Here is a 17,303-nt window from a genome sequence, read left to right on the forward strand (position 1 = left end):
GCTTCTTTTTTGTTCCGCAAGGGAGCCACACGGTGTGGCTGCGACGGCTCCCTTACGGAGCAAACGGCGGCGGCGGCAGACCGCCTCAAAGCGGCGGTCTATAACCCGCCTATGTCAGCCTCAATTTGATCATCTTGGCTTCTAATAAGGTCTCTGGCTTGATCTGCTCCAAGACCCATCTGTTTGTCTTTTGGCTGTCTACAGTATCCTAAGTACTCTTCTCCTGCACCACATATGAAATGAGTTGATTTTCCTTCTGTCTGCTTCCTTTACTGTCCAGCTCTTGCATCCATACATGGTGAAGGGGAATATGATGGCTTGGATGATTCTTTTGTGCTCAGTTGTATATCCTTACTGCCCTTCCCATTCCTAATCTTCTTATTTGCAGTCACCATTCCAATCAGTATTTGATCCTAGGTATAGGAATTCTTTCGATTTTGTCGTCATCTAGATTGAATTTATGTATCTCTTTAGTGGTCACAATTTTTGTCTTCTTTATATTCAGCATTAATCCTGCCTTTTCACTTTAATCTTTGACCTTCCTAGTGCAAAGCATTGATTTGAATAATTTGTACAATTGTACAATTAATTAATTATATAATGTGAAAACAGCCCACTTTGAAAAAATATATATTAGAGGCAAATAAAATTCTGGATACTCAGAAATGTTCAAAGTTACACACATGCACCAGTTCAAGCCATTCTGTCTGACTTTATCTGGAAGAGTAACTGACTCCTTTAGTGTAAAATCTCCAATACAAATTATGCCATACATTTCATCCACAAATACTTTTTGAAACAGTGATGTGACTCCCATCTGTTTGTACTGTTTAACCACCTATATTCTTAAATACAGTCAGACCTCCATATCCATGGATTTTTTCATCCATGGATTCAAGCATCCATGGCTTGAAAATATTAAAAAAATACATAAATTCCAGAAAAACAAACCTTGATTTTACAGTTTATACAATGGACACTATCTCACTATGCCATTGTATCTAATGGGACTTGAGCATCCATGGATTTTGCTATCTGGGGTGTGTGTGTGTGTCCTGGAAAAAAACCACAGCAGATACCAACTATTGTTGGCTAAAGTATTGGGCAGTAAAATCATAAGTATCAGAGCCAAAGCTTAATTTGACTTCAGTTCAGCTAAAGTAGTTGGTTGAAATTGTTATTAAAACTATAATAGGTAACGAAGACTGTGGCTTCTAGTTTAAACATGCACAGAATACATTCATTTCCCATGTGATAACTGAGTTAAACATTGTATCACACCAAATATATGAGTTGTACTTGAGTAGAAGGTATATTCTTGATAGTAATAGAGTAAAATAAAATAAATTAGACAAAGATTAAGGTGCATACTAAAAATATTTAATTTGGACCATCCCTTACCATTTATGTAAAACCACACTTACATCCTCACAGACTGGTTAAGAATAGTACATCCACCACATGGATGTACTTTCTTACAGAGTGCCTCTTCCCCTAAAATTTTTGTATCAGTAAACACTTTCCCAGTCTTTCTATTAATCCATAGACCAGTTAAAGTCACATCTCCACTCAACAAGTCATGATATATTGGGGAGGGGGATTTCCTTCATCCTTTAGAAGCAGGTTATGTTGTTGTTGTATCTTACAGTTGTTTCTGGCTTATGGTGACCCTAAGGCAAACCTAGCATTGGGTCTTCTATGCCTAATAAAGGTTGACTGATTGACTGACTATCATTGGGTTTTCTTGGCAAGATTGGTTCAGAGGAGCTTTACCATTGTCTTCCCCTGAGGCTGAGAGCATGTGACTTGGCCAAGGTTGCTCAGTCGGTTTCATGGCCAAGCTGAGAATTGAATCCTGGTCTCCAACACACAAGCCACTATGCCGATTCTGATTCAAATCAACACATAGAAAGAATCCAGAAATTATTTTTAATCAGCACATTAATTAAAGTTTGATGACACCTAATCTTCCCATTCCTTTCCCTCACACAAGACTTCTACAACTGGCAGATAGATAAACTTAAACAAAAATCAAGAGGTGTGATGCTTCCTAGTACTAGAAACCTTTGCAGGGCTGGGGAGGGACAGTTCTGCTAGTTGAGTTTCTGCCATGTGGACCTAACAGGAATCGAAAACAAGATGGCTTTTTGTTGTTGTTGTTAGTTTGCAATGCATATCACGGATGGCCTCCCCCTTTTCTCATGTATGTCTTGGACACTGGCGCTAGTATTCTTAGCTGGATGCAAGTTCAGGACAACCAAACCAAAACAATCCAGTCTTCCCCACTGGCAAAAAAGAACAGCTTGCAGTTGCTGCTCTGCAAGAAAAAAGGAAGGTATCAAGGATTCACTTTCATAGCAGGATTCTTCCATTTCATGAAGGGGGTGGGAGAGAAAGTGGAACGAAAGCCTGGTGTTATACTTTCACCTCTACTACTTCCTTAAACCGTGGCTTGTGAGTGAGTTTGCTGCCACTTGCAAAAAGCTGATTATTTTAGAACAATCTCAAGATGACCAGCTGCACTGAATATATATTCATTCCAGATTCTGCATAGTGATGTCAGATACTTTAAAACTGGGAGATGTATAAACCAAAATTATTAAACAGAAAATTGGCCATTGAATTATGGTGTTCCCAGGAGCATTTCATTTATGAAGTTCTTGCCGCTGGGACTACTTTACACATCTTCAGGCCACCAAAGTAAATGCTGCTATTTGTTGGGTTTATAGGGCACATTTTTCTTCCAAGGAGTCTAATCTTTTCCTACAGCAGGCTAGTTAATAATATAGATTTTGCATTGCATTTGACTTCACATCTGGAATCAGATTCCACACGTAAATCTAGTATCCTCAAGTGTAATGTTACCCAGAGCATGATAATGTACTCATTTTGGTGAGTTTTACAAAAGGTGAACCTAAGTTGAAATATTTGTTGTTGAACATGGTTTTCTGGATCGAAAACTGCAAACTCACTCCGCAAAATATGGCATATTGTGAAACTGTTAAATGAATATTTGGCTTTGACACACAGCTTTTCCTGGTTTCCTTAATAAAACAAGTTTGAGGTGTTGTGATCTACACGTTGTTTTATTTAGAGCAAGACATGTTTTATGGTACTTTGGAAAACATTCCTTCACATACTAGATTCATGTTTATGGGGCTAGGACTCCACACCACCCTGTGGCATGTTGCCAGTGACAATGCCCTTATCTTAACCTCCCTCCCCCAGTTTCAGGCAGCCTTTTCTTTTCCAAGTAGTCTGTAAGTTGAAGAAAATGTGGAAGAGCAATAACATCTATTTTTCTATCTTCATTATTCCAATATAATTTTATGGTATTGTTTTTGAACTCACCTTGGGCTTTTGAAAAAGCTAATATGAAGCAAGGTGAATCCCTTCCATCCCTACTCTCCTGGCATGTGTTTCCAAGTCAGCAAAAGAGAGGAGTTGATTGCAACCACAATACAGAGGTGGCTAGTAAATCCAGGCAAATTTGTGGATTCTTGCCTGGGAGCTTTGACAGAAGAAGTACTAGTTTGGATTATATTCTTAATAACATTTTGGATTTAATTTTTAGTGCTATCCAGACACCAGTGCTCTTTTATCTTCTGGCAGGAGACAGGAATTAAGAACTTGATCCATTCAAGATTTGGATCATTTCTTAATAAAAGGTATTTTTTCATCCATTGAACCATTAGGCTGGGTAGGGTGGTCAAAATGATGATGATAATCCATCAGGGATTGAATTAACCAGTTGAAATCCAGAAATCTCTTGATAATTTATTCCTTGTTCTCTATTATGCCAGTAATTTGATTAGTTCTTGAAGGTGAAAGGTTGACCAGGGTCAGTGATAGGCTTATTTGTAAACTGCTCCCAGATCTCCTTTAATTTATTGGGCACATTGGGCAGTTTATTGGGCAGATACATCATCTACCTCCTGAGTCTAGGGAAATACAACATCACCATACTGAAGTCTGCAGTAGCTGTTAGTGTGCTGCTGATACAGCCTATGAACTTTTAAACGAGTAAAGGTCAGACATGCTTAGCATACCTCTTCCTAGCATATAAAACTCCTCTAAACTCTGCTTGGGATACCTTTCTAAACATACCATAGGTGTCTGGTATAGTCTCCTGTCAAATCTAGTTTGGTTTTCTTATTTGTGGACTCCTAGTGGCAATATTTCAATCAAATCCTGACTGACTTCAAACCTTTAGGCCTTTTGAAAACAGAGCAAATTCTTCTTCAGGCAGGCATCTCATAGTAATACTAAATGTCTAGGACATAGTGTGCCTGGAATTTTTTTATTGTACTCTCAAGTAATTTCCAATTATGGCAATCCTAAAATGAGATTTTTTTTATTTTTGGCAAGATTTATTTAAAGGGGTTTGCAATTACCCTTCTCTAAGGCTGTGTCTTCATGGACCAAATAACACTACCTCCCCCTGTCCTCCAAGTGATCAGTCATGATGATGCAGAGCCCAATCCCCTGTTCTGGTGTGAACTGTCTGGCCAGCTCAGCACCAAACCCACCAGTGATATATTCAGGTATTTTATTCCAAGGCTTGGGTCAAGTCTCAAGTCTTTACCTTCGAGTCTCAAGTCCTTGGAAGATATTTTCAAGCTGAGTCTTGAGTCAAGTGTCAAGCCTGGGAGTAAACTTTCAAGAGAAAAAAAGAAGGCAGGGTTCATTTCTCGGAGGGAAACAGCAAATGTGTTAAGCAGTGGGCTTGAGGCAGGGGGTTGAGATCTGCTTGGCAGCCTTGTTACACATCAGAGGAGCCTTCTAAAGCTTTTCTAAAGCAATTCAAAAGCTTTGTAAGGATCCTTTCACCCCAAAACCACTACCTAATGCATTTGCTGTTCCTTCCAAGAAACACTGCCTTTTATTATTTTTGTTGCTTTTAATTCTGAATAAGGCACACAAGTCTAAAACAATCCCTGTTAAGTATGTATATTATTAGTATAGTAATGCTTTTTATACCTTAAAGTCGGTTATGGTTAGAATGAACAATAGTAATCTTTTGCATTAACTGCATGATTTTATTAACTGTACAATTAAGTTTCTCTTCCGTTATTCATTATATGTAGCTTACTCAATTATTATTTGGATACAACATATCTATTTGTAAAGTATTCTTGGAAACCAGAAATGGAAAAAGAAATGTAAAACATGCAGTCTTCAAGGCATGTGTCATGGAGTTACGTCCCAATGAGTTAACTGAGATTTGCTTCTGGGTGGGATTTTGCTACAATCTAGATATTTCCTTCAGTAGATGAAATGACCCCAGATAAGAGCATTATTATTGAAGTGTTTACTGCTAGTGGATTACTATCCTTTATCAACATACTTGTATAGAATAGTTTCTAGCCATTTGAATGATATTACAATATGTTTGTAATAAGGGCGTACAGGCACAGAATATTGTATGCGTAGATGTGCCTTATACAGGTCAACTTGGCAAGTAGCCAATTGTTTTCTCTTGTTGTTGCAGTTGGGAAGCATTAATCCATACCTTCTAACTGCCCCTAAAGGGGCAGTTCTGATTAATCTGTTATCCTACGTTTTCAGCTGCTTTTACAATGCCCCAGTTTCTCTCTCCTCCTCCCACTTTCCCCTTTGGCACCAGCTAACGCCAGTTGCTGCATATTGATTTCAAAGTGCAAAACTAGTTTTATCTCAGTTGAGCCCACGGGGGGCAGGGAGAAGAGGGAGGGAATTTTGCCCTTTCCAGTAGGCTCAGGAAAAAGCAAACGACCACAGACTCATCTATCTTGTGTGTTGTTCCTCGATAATAACTGTTGCCATCTTGACTACAGCCTGATGTTACTTGGCCATATGTATCCAGTTTTCATCTATGAGATTATGATTACCCAGTTCCACATAATTTTCACAGTTGTAATTTTTGGCTATCCAGCAGCTTCTGAGAAATTGCAGGTCTGTTTTTTGTAAATAATCCAGGTTTTAAATTGATAGAATTTTTAAAATGCAGCTTCAAAATAATATATAGATATTATAACTGTTCAGTCCCATGCATGCTGCTAATAGATGAGTCCCATTGCATTCCATAGGACCTAATCCCTAACAAGTGTGTTTATAATGGAAGCCTTAAGTCTCTTATTTATTTTAAAGTACACACCCTTGACAAATTAACTCAGATAAATTGCGGTATCAACTAATAGTCTTTTGGGGAGAATATTAATGTTTAATCTAAGGCATTATACAGATATTTATGTTTTGAAGGTATTTGTGGAGCATCGATGGCTAGAAATGCAGACAAGAAGGCCTTATATATCAGAACCCTGGCTGATAAATGTTATCTTTAGTTGGTAGATTATATGTAGTTGTGTACAGAGAAAAAAGTATGGGTATAGGTCTGGCATCTGACAAAAGGGGCTCTAACCAACTAAAAGTTTTGATCGCTCTAAAACCCAAGCCAGCAATTGTGTGAAAGATATGCAAAATGTAAATAGAAACTATGCTGTCCTCTGCTTTAATCCTTTTATTCTTGTATCATTGTAATGAAATTTTTCCTTCTAATTAAGTTAAGAGGTGCAAAGGAAGTGGTGACTGATCTGGATTAGTGCGAGGATTAAAGCTCACCTATCCCCCCCCCCCCAATAAACTCATAGTCTTAATTGCAACCCTATATCTGTTATTAAGTAAACAAACATTTATTAATGGTATGAAAAGTATTGTATATAGTTTAAGCATGCATATGAATAGTGTTATGTGTAGTTTAAGCACGGGTGGCACGCAATGCCATTTTACTTGGCATGGGTCAGCGAGGAGGAGGAACAGGCGTGCATGTGTCCATTGCTCCTCCCTGCCATTTCCCAGCCTTCAGCTGTCTCTCCAAGACAGCTGGAAGCCAGAAAATGGTGTTTCGGAGAAGGAGCCACAGGCGCACACTTCTGGCTCCTCTCCCAGCCTTCAGCCATCTCTCAGAGAGAGCTGGAGGTTGGGAAAAGGGCAGGGAGAGGAGGAGCCACCAGCACGTGCCGCTGGTTCCTCCTTCCTTACCTTTCCCAGCCTTCAGCTGTCCCTCAGAGAGAGTTGGGGGCCAGGAAAATGGCAGGGGGGAGGTGCCAATGGCACATGCCACTTCCCCCTCCTCTCTGCCTTCTCCCAACCATTAGCTGTCTCTCACAGACAGTTGGAGGTCAGGAAAAGGGCGGGGGAGGATCTGGTACTACCCAGTGCTGGAAAAAAAATAATTTGAGCATGCAACCCTCAAAAGGTTCACCATCACTGGTTTACAACATGCTATTAGACTTCTTGCTACAGCAGTTGAATAGTTCTAATACTTATAAATTTGTCTTTGCACAGCTTGAATTATTAAACTGTTAACAGAACCAAGGCACTCTATGTCTCTCTTGGGGATATGTACTGTCCATACACAGTAATGTGTACCAATAGATATTCCTCCAGTTTAAAACATCATCATCACATTTTCGGCCTTTTGTCTACCTGTTCACTCCCCCTTCTATCCCAAACATTGCTTTGGAAATGTTATTGAAAAGTCAACTTTTTAAAATTTTACTTCCAAAAATCTGTTTATGTTAAAAATAGCTGCAGTCCTAAAGTCATGATTCACTCATGATTTAGAATACTGGATGGAGTGGGATTTGTGGTGATGTAACAATTTCCAGTCTGCTTTCCAATAAATATTCTAAAAGTCCAGATACTTTACAGCTTTATTATCCCGTTAATATAAGCTTGCCATTTTCTTGGTCTGCTTACATACCGTAGGATAGTGTTGTCCTTACACAAATTGCTTATAGCCTGGTCTGAAAATTGGGATGACTTCTTTGCTTGTGACACTGACTGAACATCAAGGCAGAACCTGCATAGCAACCTATTTGTGACATTGTGACAGTACTGTTATAATTCCATACTAAGTGTTTCATGTTTGGGGTGTCATGTCTCAGGTGTTTAGATAGTGTTCTGGACTGGAGAAGCCTGTAGAACAAACACTGACATTCTGAGCTGACCAGACATAACCCTGCTGAGTTTGTGAGGCCTTACATCCTGGAGCTGGCCAGACTTGACACAACTGAACTTGGTGCCCCCATGACTATGACACTCTTGGCACCTCCTGAGCCTGGTCCTGGCATTGCTGTTCTCCAGGTGCTGTATGATACAGGGGATAGCATACCAGTACCTGAAGCATGCCTGGCAATAATTCCTGAAGAGGCACTGAAATGCCAGGCATCAGTTGTCTCTTTAAGGCTTCCTACTCAGAGGAAAGGGGTGAAGTATAATGGGAATAGTCCTGGCCAGGAATCTGAGGGGTGAAACAGACAGTCAAAATAAGCAAGTTTCCGTCTGGTTTCCAGGTGGGGGATTTAGATGATAAAAGCCCTGAAGCCAGCTGGAAACCTGTCTCAAGCCACCTACAGGAAGAAAAGTTGGACTAAAAAGGAGCTGGATTTTTCCACTTCTTCCCAGAAAATGTGCACCTTTACTCATAAGTTTCAGTGCAATGCCATAAGAGCAGCCCTAAAGGGGTGCTCTATCCTAAACCTAACTCTAACTGTGCACATAAACACTCCATTGCAGGAACACATTTAGAAGGGATGGAACTACTGTACCCAAGCAGTGGGGATGACAATATCCCAAAGAGAAAGCATGACACATGTCATGGTGATAAATAAAACATACACAAACCAGACAGTCAAAGAGAGGGCATGGGGTGAAGGGGCTGGGGCTGTAAAGGGGGGCATGATTGTTCCTTGCTGATGTCTGCATGAGCACACCTCTGCTCCAATGCCCTGTCCTGGTGGAGTGCTGCACATGAGACTGTGTGCAGGTTCACATGGATTGCCATCCAATAGATGGCAGTCACCAGCGGTGTGCTCCTGTGGCTATGAGCAGGGATGATGGGGGCAACAATAAAAAAGTAGCCAGTAGCATGGCTTGAAGCCACTCTGTGTGGTCATGTGCACTCCAGTCACCTTGGGAGCCAGTGGTGTGGCTGGTGGGGACTCAGATCACTTTCGGAAAAGGCAGCTTCAAGCCGCTTTTTCCTGCCCATCTGTTTTGCCACTAAGAGTCCTCAGTTCAGTTCTAGCCATTGGGTTTTTATTATTCATCTGAACGTACTAATAATATAACAAGTTTTAGGATGGCCTGTTGGTCAGTTTCAAAGATGATTTACAGTATCTTGCAGAAGTATTGAGCCCCACTTTAACTTTTACACATTTTGTTGTGTTGGAAGCTATACATCCTGGAACTGAAAATGATTTGATTGGAATCATTACCACTCATGCACATGATATATAACATTGTGAAGGTGCAAAATAGTTCTATTGTGACAAAAAATAGGTAAACAAACACAAATGGGTACTTGTGGGTTGCAAAATTATTCACTCCTTTTCCTATGGCATGCCTAAATAAGCTTAGTAGCTAAACATGAATCAAAAGTGTGATGTGGCAGCCAAAATCAACTAACTGCATCAACAGGAGTATAGTGGCCAATTTGAAAGAAATAATAATACCACTGTATTCTGCTTTAGTCAGACTTCACTTGGAATTTGTGTCCACTTCCAGGCACTATAGTTCATGGACACTGACAAGCTACAACTTGTGTGGAGGAGGGCAACCAAAATTTTCAAAGGTTTGGAAATCAAGCCATACTTAGAACATTTTAGGGAGCGGAGTCTATTTTGCTGGGAGAGAGAAATATAAAAGGTGACATGACAGCTGTCTTTAAATCTGTGAAGTCATGTGGAGCAAACTTGCTTTCTGCTGCTCCAGAGACTAGAACACAAGCCAAAAGATTCAAATTACAATAAAAAAGATTGAAACCTAAGTATCAGGAACAGCCTCTTGGGAATAAGAGCAGTTGGACCATGGAAAATGTTGCCCTGGACAGTGATAGGCTTACCTTAGGAGGCTTTTGAACAGTGGCAGGATGGTAATCTCTCAGGAGTTTTTTGGCAGCGTGTTGGACTATTTGGGCCCTTCCAAGTGTGAATACTTATGGAACCAACAAGTGCCACAGTACTTTTTGTTTACTTTTTGCCACAATAAAACTGTATTGCATCGTCCCTTCTTATTTCATGTTATAACATGAGAAAACGTGGAAAAGTCAAAAGGGGCAAGTACTTCTGCAAGCCACTGTAAATAATTAATAGTGTGGATTGTAAATTTAATCTTCTATAACACTTTTGACCTCTAATTGAAATATAAGGTTCAATGTAACATGTAGATAAAACAGGAACTTGCTTTGGTTTCTTTAAATTGCAAACACAAATTTAGCTATGGCATGAGAGTATTAAGAAGAAGTCTTAAACTGAGGCCTGTAACTTTTTTTTGGTGTTATGCAGTTTGTCTGAGTTTGTACCTAGCCATTTAGGAAAACTCAGGTTTTCTTGCTTCTGTATTTGCATAAATTATTAATACATTTTTCTGTGCAGATTTCTTTTGACACTGTCCTTGGAAATATTGTACCCTTATCAAATTGAAGCTCTTCTGCTTGGAGTATATTTCACTTGATTTCAGTGGAATGTACATATTTAATTTATCTGATTGACCTATAACTAGGTTATGTAAAAGAGTACTTTCACCCCAGTGATCATCATGCCTGTATACTGAAACTTGTTTCATAGGCCTGCCCACCCATTAGATCAAATAGTTTATTGAGCACATGGGACAAAGGCTTAACTGTGATACCTATTTGGGTTTGGAATGCCCTCACAGCTGCAAATTCATATACCATTCTTTCATTTAAACAAGCCTTCAAAACTTTTTAAAGCTGCTTTTTACTAACCTGTGAATTGTTTATGGATTTAAGCTAGGAGCACTTGTCTACAGCTATTTTTACTAGAAGGAAAGATGGTGTTTAAAGTTTTAAAACACACACACACCTTTGGTATTACATGCATGTTGTTCTCTTGTCTCTTACTATTATTATAATGAATATCATTGTGGGAGGACATGGCCAAGTGGCCTAGAAAGTATCTTAAATAAATAATATTAACATTGGCTTCCAACAAAGTTATAAATTACCTGTATCTGACATCCCCCCCCCCAAAAAAAAAAAAACAGGGTAGACAATATTAGACCCCAGCTTTACTGGTGTGATGCAACCCTTCCCCCTTATAGTTATAGGTATTCAACTGTGAAGCAGATAACAAGATTTGATTAAAGAAGAGAACTATTTTGAGCATGAAAGGTTCTATAGCACCGTCATGCTTCCACAAATAAAATGACATTTGCTACCTTGTCAGTAAACACTTTTACTTAGTAACACTGAAGAGCAGAAACAGCATATAAAACCTAGTACGTTAGAGGTGTAGTGTGCATATAGCTTGAGCTCTAATTTAAAACTGAACATCCACTAGTCCCAGTGTTGAGAAATATGTTGAAAATAAATAGAGGGATAGATGGCGGGATTAATGCTATTTCTTGAATACAAGTTATTAATTTTTTCTGAAAATAACATGTTCTCACCTATAGTAAGGATATAAAAGATTTTGAGCACTAACCTGGAGGTTTTGTCCAACAGATAAAAATGCATCATTGTCTAAAACAATTTCTTGAAGTGTTTGCAAGTGAGGGCATACAAACAATCATGGGTAGACTTCCGGCTTGAAAATCTACTCATTTCTTTTTTCTTTTTTTGCTCACACTTTGACAACCACCAGTTCAGGACAGGTATTAAATAGTGGCTCAGGAGGGATGCTAGGCACTAAAAATTAAGTACCAGGAAGTTTTTCAGGCCAGGAGTTTGTCATTAGTACGAGAAATGTACTGAAGAATCCTTTCATGTGAAAATCCATTCTTGGTTTTCCTTCAAGCATTCTTTTTTTTAGTAAACATATGGGGCAGTGGGGAATGGAGGCTTTTTTACTTATTGCTACTATCAAACAACTGAGAATCAGGCACCCTTGCAAACTGCACAGAAATCTAAAAGTAGATTACAATCTGTCTTCTGCTCACCCTGGACTCAATGTCAAACACTTTAAAGGCATCTGTTTTCAACATTTCTAGTTCTATAATTCATCTTTAACCCAAAATGCAGCATTGGTCCATTTGAAATGTAGTATGTACTGTTATTACTATTATGACTAAGATCCTGAATTATATTTGCAGGCGGGTTACACACCGCCATTTAGTACGTGCTCCGTGCGTCCTAGGGTTAGGAAGGGGCGTGCTAGGGTTAGGAAGGTTCTCACCTTCCTAACTGCCCCTCTCCCTAGGACGCGCGGAGCGCGTACTAAATGGCAGCGCCTGTCCACATGGGCGTTGCCATATTTACGTCTTGGACGCACAGCATCCCAACGTGGCACAGCGGAAGTGACGCCGCTAGTGCGCGCCTCGCGCCTCATGGCGCCACTTCCGGGGGCCAAAAAGGAGCGCCATTTTGGTGCTCCTTTTTAGCTGCGCCGGGAAGCCTCACGGTCTGGCTGCTGGGACTTCTCGGCACAGCTAATGGAGCCGGTGCCAGACCACCCACTTTTGGGCGGTCTGTAACGTGCAGTAGTTACATTCTCACAGCTGTGAATAACCTAAGGAACGAAACCCTGAAATCCATCTTAAACTCTAGGGAGCTTCTGCGAGCAATGAAGGTCTGTGGTTCAGTCAACTGGGTGCAACTGGTGTCCCCCTGCCTCCCAGCTACGGTGTGACAAGCAAGACTGTTGCTTCTTTTCATTGCATGACAGACAGCTCAGGGGCAGGAGGGCACTGGCCACACATTGCCCCAAAGTGCCCCAGTCAACCATGCTACAGACATCCATTCCTTGGAGCAGGGGTAGGCAACCTTTTTGAGCTGGGGGCCGGGTTGCTGTCCCTCAGACAACTGGGAGGCCGAAGCCAAAAAATAAATAATTAATATATAAATAAACCAGGACAAATGTAGGACAAAATTTTCAAATGGAAGACACTTTTTTTTTAAAAATGGAGGACACGCGAAAAAATTTGCTCATTTTTAAAAAAATGTTAATATAAATGCATGTTTCTGAGGCTTCTATAGACAATTGCCCCCCAAAGGCCCCAGTGGCAATCGGCGGCAGGACCTGGCTGGGGCCGGTCCCAAGGCCTTGCCGGGCCGCATCCGGCCCACGGGCCGCAGGATGCCTACACCTGCCTTGGAGATTTGTTTTGTTTTCAAGGGGCATTTATTATTGTGGTGATAGTGCTGCAATCATGAATAGCTGAATACAGAACATTTATGGATCCATAACTATGTTATGAATCTGTAACTGTAATGCAGGGTGCCAGTCATTATTATCATATTTATTTATATATCACCTTTTCCCCAAAATTGGAACTCAGTACAAAACAGCTAAAAGCATACAAAAAGTGAACATTAACAGTATTAACAGTAGCTCTATCTATTTCTATATAGATCAATCCTTTCTTTTCCATGACATGGTTATAGTTTGCTAGTGTGATCTACCCCTGAGTAGGGTCACAAGTCTGCATGCTGCGTAGTCTAAACTGAAGGCTAGTTTCATCAGACAAATTACATTTTTTAATCATGAATTTAGATTGGGCTGTTGGCTTGAGGCTGTTATGTCAAGGCAACTGACATAAATGTGCTGATAGAAAAACACCTGGAATGTCAAAGTAGTTTCCTTATATTTTGGATTCATGGTTTTTCTAAAATCCCAAATGAGACAAGAAACATACATGAAAAATTGAAAGGGTAAAGAAAATTGCTGCTATTACAGCTATTTAGCAGAATTTTAATGAGCACAGAAATTTCTGATTCTTTTATAAGAAAATGATATGTTAACTCAAACAGCATAACAAAAATTCACACTGCAGGCAGCCAGATAACTTAAAAAACAACAGCAACCCTACATCTCAAAAGTTGCAAGATTTACACATATTTTCCATATTCTGTTATTATAAACAGGCTTTAGTTCTGCATACTGCATATGGAGCATGAGCACTTTAGTGTACTTTAACACCTATATATTTTTTACATCTTCACATCTTACATTAATATGGAGACATTTAATTCCTTTTGCTATGGTAGATCTTAATCTAGTTGTTATTTCCAATTAGAGTTGACACAATGAATAAATGGGAATTTAGTAAATCAGTATTTGTGTAAGTTTTGTAGATTGAATAGGTTTACTTTGGACAGTGAAAAAAAAGATGAAAACCATCTCATTTGAAATGTGGTGCTGGAGAGTTCTGTGGATACCATGGACTGTCAGAAAGAAAAATAAATGGATCCTAGAGCAAATCAAGCCTGATATAGCTGACACAAAGCACATTATAGTTTAGCTCTATGTAGGCAAGAGAGAAAACAAAGAAGGAAGTATACTGCCTTTAGAGAGGCTACTGTTGTACCAAGAAAGCTCATGCATGCTGTAATTTGACACTGAAATGATTTGTTGTAGGTCTGTAGAAGCATACGATTTTCACTATCTACCATAATGCTGTCAGAATCATACAGAATACATAAGTATAATGTAACAGTATAAATAGTTACTTTGGGAACCATGATTGCAGGCTTTGAACAGAGTTCCTAAGCAATGACAAATAAACTTGCAGAAGTGGTAAAACTGTTGTTAGGTTGGAAGAAGGCTAGTTATTTTCTAACTCTTTTCATGTATCTTGATAAACTTCTCAAGTCATATTATGTGGATATTTAGAATGCAAAACTGGTTTCATACCCACAGGATTGAAGGAACAATTATATAAATGATGTTAACGGAAAAAAGCAAAGTTTGGGGAATATGCTTTATATATTCATATTGTAGAGTAAACATAACTATTTTGAATTTGTCAGACTGAAAATTTTAAAATGTGGAACTCTATATTTAGAGATCTGTGTGCTGTACAGTATGCTCATGCTAACAAACTCAGCACTTTAAATGTACATTTTTTTCAGCAAACAAACTTCTCTTTTACTTTACAGGGCCTGGCTTTCACCTTGGAAGAGAGACAACAGCTGAATATTAGTGGACTACTACCTCCCTGCTTTCTCAGTCAAGAAGTACAGGTTTTAAGGGTTTTAACAAACTTTGAAAGGCAAACATCTGACTTGGACAGGTAAAATCTTTGAGTGTCTTGCCAAGCTATTTCTTTCAGATGCTTCAACATTCTAAAAAAATTACTTTGGAGGAAAATACGACAGAAGCCAAAATTCAGGCTACATCTACATTACAGAATTACTGCGGTTTGATACTGCTTTAAGTGCTGTTCAATGCTAAGAAATTCTTTGATTTGTAGTTCTGTGAGATATTTAGCCTTCTCTGCCAGGGAGGTCTGATGCCACAACAAACAAACTACAAATCCCAAGATTCCATAGTATCACTCCATGAGAGTTGAAGTGGTGTCAAACTGCATTAATTCTGCAGTGTGGTAATAGCCTCATTTAGTTACAAATCTCTTCCTGTTGAGTAAGGATGTTTTCATATATTTTACTCATGTATGGAATTCTAACTCAGAAAGAAGGTATTCTCATACAGATGGGACCACCACCAACAGTTTTATCTTAATCTGGACTAGTGCAGTTTGATGCAGTTTGAACTAGAAATACATGCAGAGCCAATAACCCAAGCAGATGATCTTATCTATTTGATCTAATTTGGAAAAGCGGTATATAAATAAACATTATTATTATTATTATTATTATTATTATCATCTATAGAATGGATATCAAATCATTAAATTTGTAACTAAGGATAGATGAATCAGTCTATATCTGGATGGCACGGTTCCTCCTTCTAATATATAAAGTATGGATTTGCAAATAATTTCTCTTAGGAAGAGAAAATTCAAAGATTGAAGAAGGAACAAGCTTTCTTAGTCCAGATTTGGCAGATAGGGGACCTTTACACTTTACACAAGTGAAAAGTTAAATTGCTTAATATGAAGAAAATGACCACTATGAAGGTTTATAACAATGACATGTTGACCAACCTGCAAAGCTTGGCTTAATTCCATTCAGGATATTTAAGAGCAGGGTTGTTGTTTTTTAGCAGTTTCAGTGTCTTTAAATATCCTTCTCTCTGAGCACTGATCAGAGATAACAGCTGAAAAAGCTTGCAGGTTGAATGGAGAAATCTTAATAGGCTGTTCCCAGTATATAGGCAGGAGGCTCTCTACCTGTGCTTTAAAAATAGAATGGACCCACACAATAGTCTGTTCTTGGTTTTACTTTGTATTATCTGCATTAACAGATAATTAACATCCAGCTGTGAATTCATACCTGCTGGTTGCACAAAACTCCTTTCTCATATGAAGAAAGATGCCTGGGTGTTATGTGGTACTTATTCAATGGCACATAGGTATATGTGTGACAGTTCACCTGAAGTCACAGTTTTTAGCCATTTGTTTTCTGTTTCTACACACTTCTTTAAATGGGAAAGAAGCCAATGCATCCATTGTGCCTATTAAGTGTTTTAGGTTTCAATTGCAGTACTTTAAATTAAGATTTTTTTAAAATGCATTATCCTGCTATGGATGTGATGAATGAAGTAGATAGGCAAGGTGAATTCGAAGGCTTTCATGGTGAAGTCAAAGGCTTTCAAAAAACGATAGATAGGCAAGATTAGTTAAAAGAAGCCTTTGGTTTCTGAACAGCACAGTTGTAAAGTCATTATTTGGCCAACATAACTAACATTCTTGGATATTCAGTTCAAAACCACAATGCTCACAGAAGTAGAATGCATACATGATTTATATTATATTAATTGCAAGTTGGTTGACATTATGTATGACCTGCGGAATTTGATTTGCAAATCACAATGATAAGTGTCTTCATGTTAACTGAGTAATTATGACAATGTATAAATCATGTGTGCATTTTGGTGCTGAACTGAGCATCCAAGAATGTTTTCCAGACAAATCTGACACTAGAAATGGCAATACTCAAACAACAATTGCAGGACATTTCAGTTTTTTCCTAGATACACAGTAAGGAATTTACAGGTCTCAGTCCTTGAACAAGGAAACTACAAAGGAAGACTAAGAATAGAAACAGCTGGATTTAATTAAATTCACAATTTCCAATTCATTAGCATTGGTATGGCACTGGTATGAATAAAGACAATAGCTTCATGGCACACTACATATATTAATACTAGAATCCTCTGCACATATAACAAAAAGAATATTCTCATAGAGAGTTATGAACCTTGGGAAACTGACATTTGGTAAGTAGATTTACTGCTTTCACATATCAACACCAACTGACCAATGTAAATACCTGCAAGGCCCATATCACCTCATTCAATCCTTTAAAAATTTAGGGCAAGAAACATGATTTGCATCTTTCTGGATCTTGTTACTTTGTGTCCCATTCCCACAACTGTATAAATATGCTTTATATCTGA

At 38.8% G+C, this 17,303-nt stretch overlaps 1 protein-coding gene across 2 annotated transcripts in view; it reads left to right on the forward strand.

The window, feature by feature from the left end:
- The window catches only part of ME1 (malic enzyme 1), a 161,564-nt gene that overhangs the window by 16,602 nt on the left and 127,659 nt on the right, over positions 1-17,303 (forward strand). For both annotated transcript variants that reach the window (XM_089530833.1, XM_089530832.1), the window contains exon 2: positions 14,882-15,015. In XM_089530833.1, coding sequence (XP_089386959.1) covers positions 14,882-15,015 — 134 coding nt within the window. The remainder of the gene's footprint in view (positions 1-14,881; positions 15,016-17,303) is intronic.

This window comes from Sceloporus occidentalis, unplaced genomic scaffold (genome assembly GCF_023333645.1).
Source record: "Sceloporus occidentalis isolate IW3139 unplaced genomic scaffold, rSceOcc1.0.p SCAF_6, whole genome shotgun sequence".
NCBI lineage: Eukaryota > Metazoa > Chordata > Lepidosauria > Squamata > Phrynosomatidae > Sceloporus > Sceloporus occidentalis.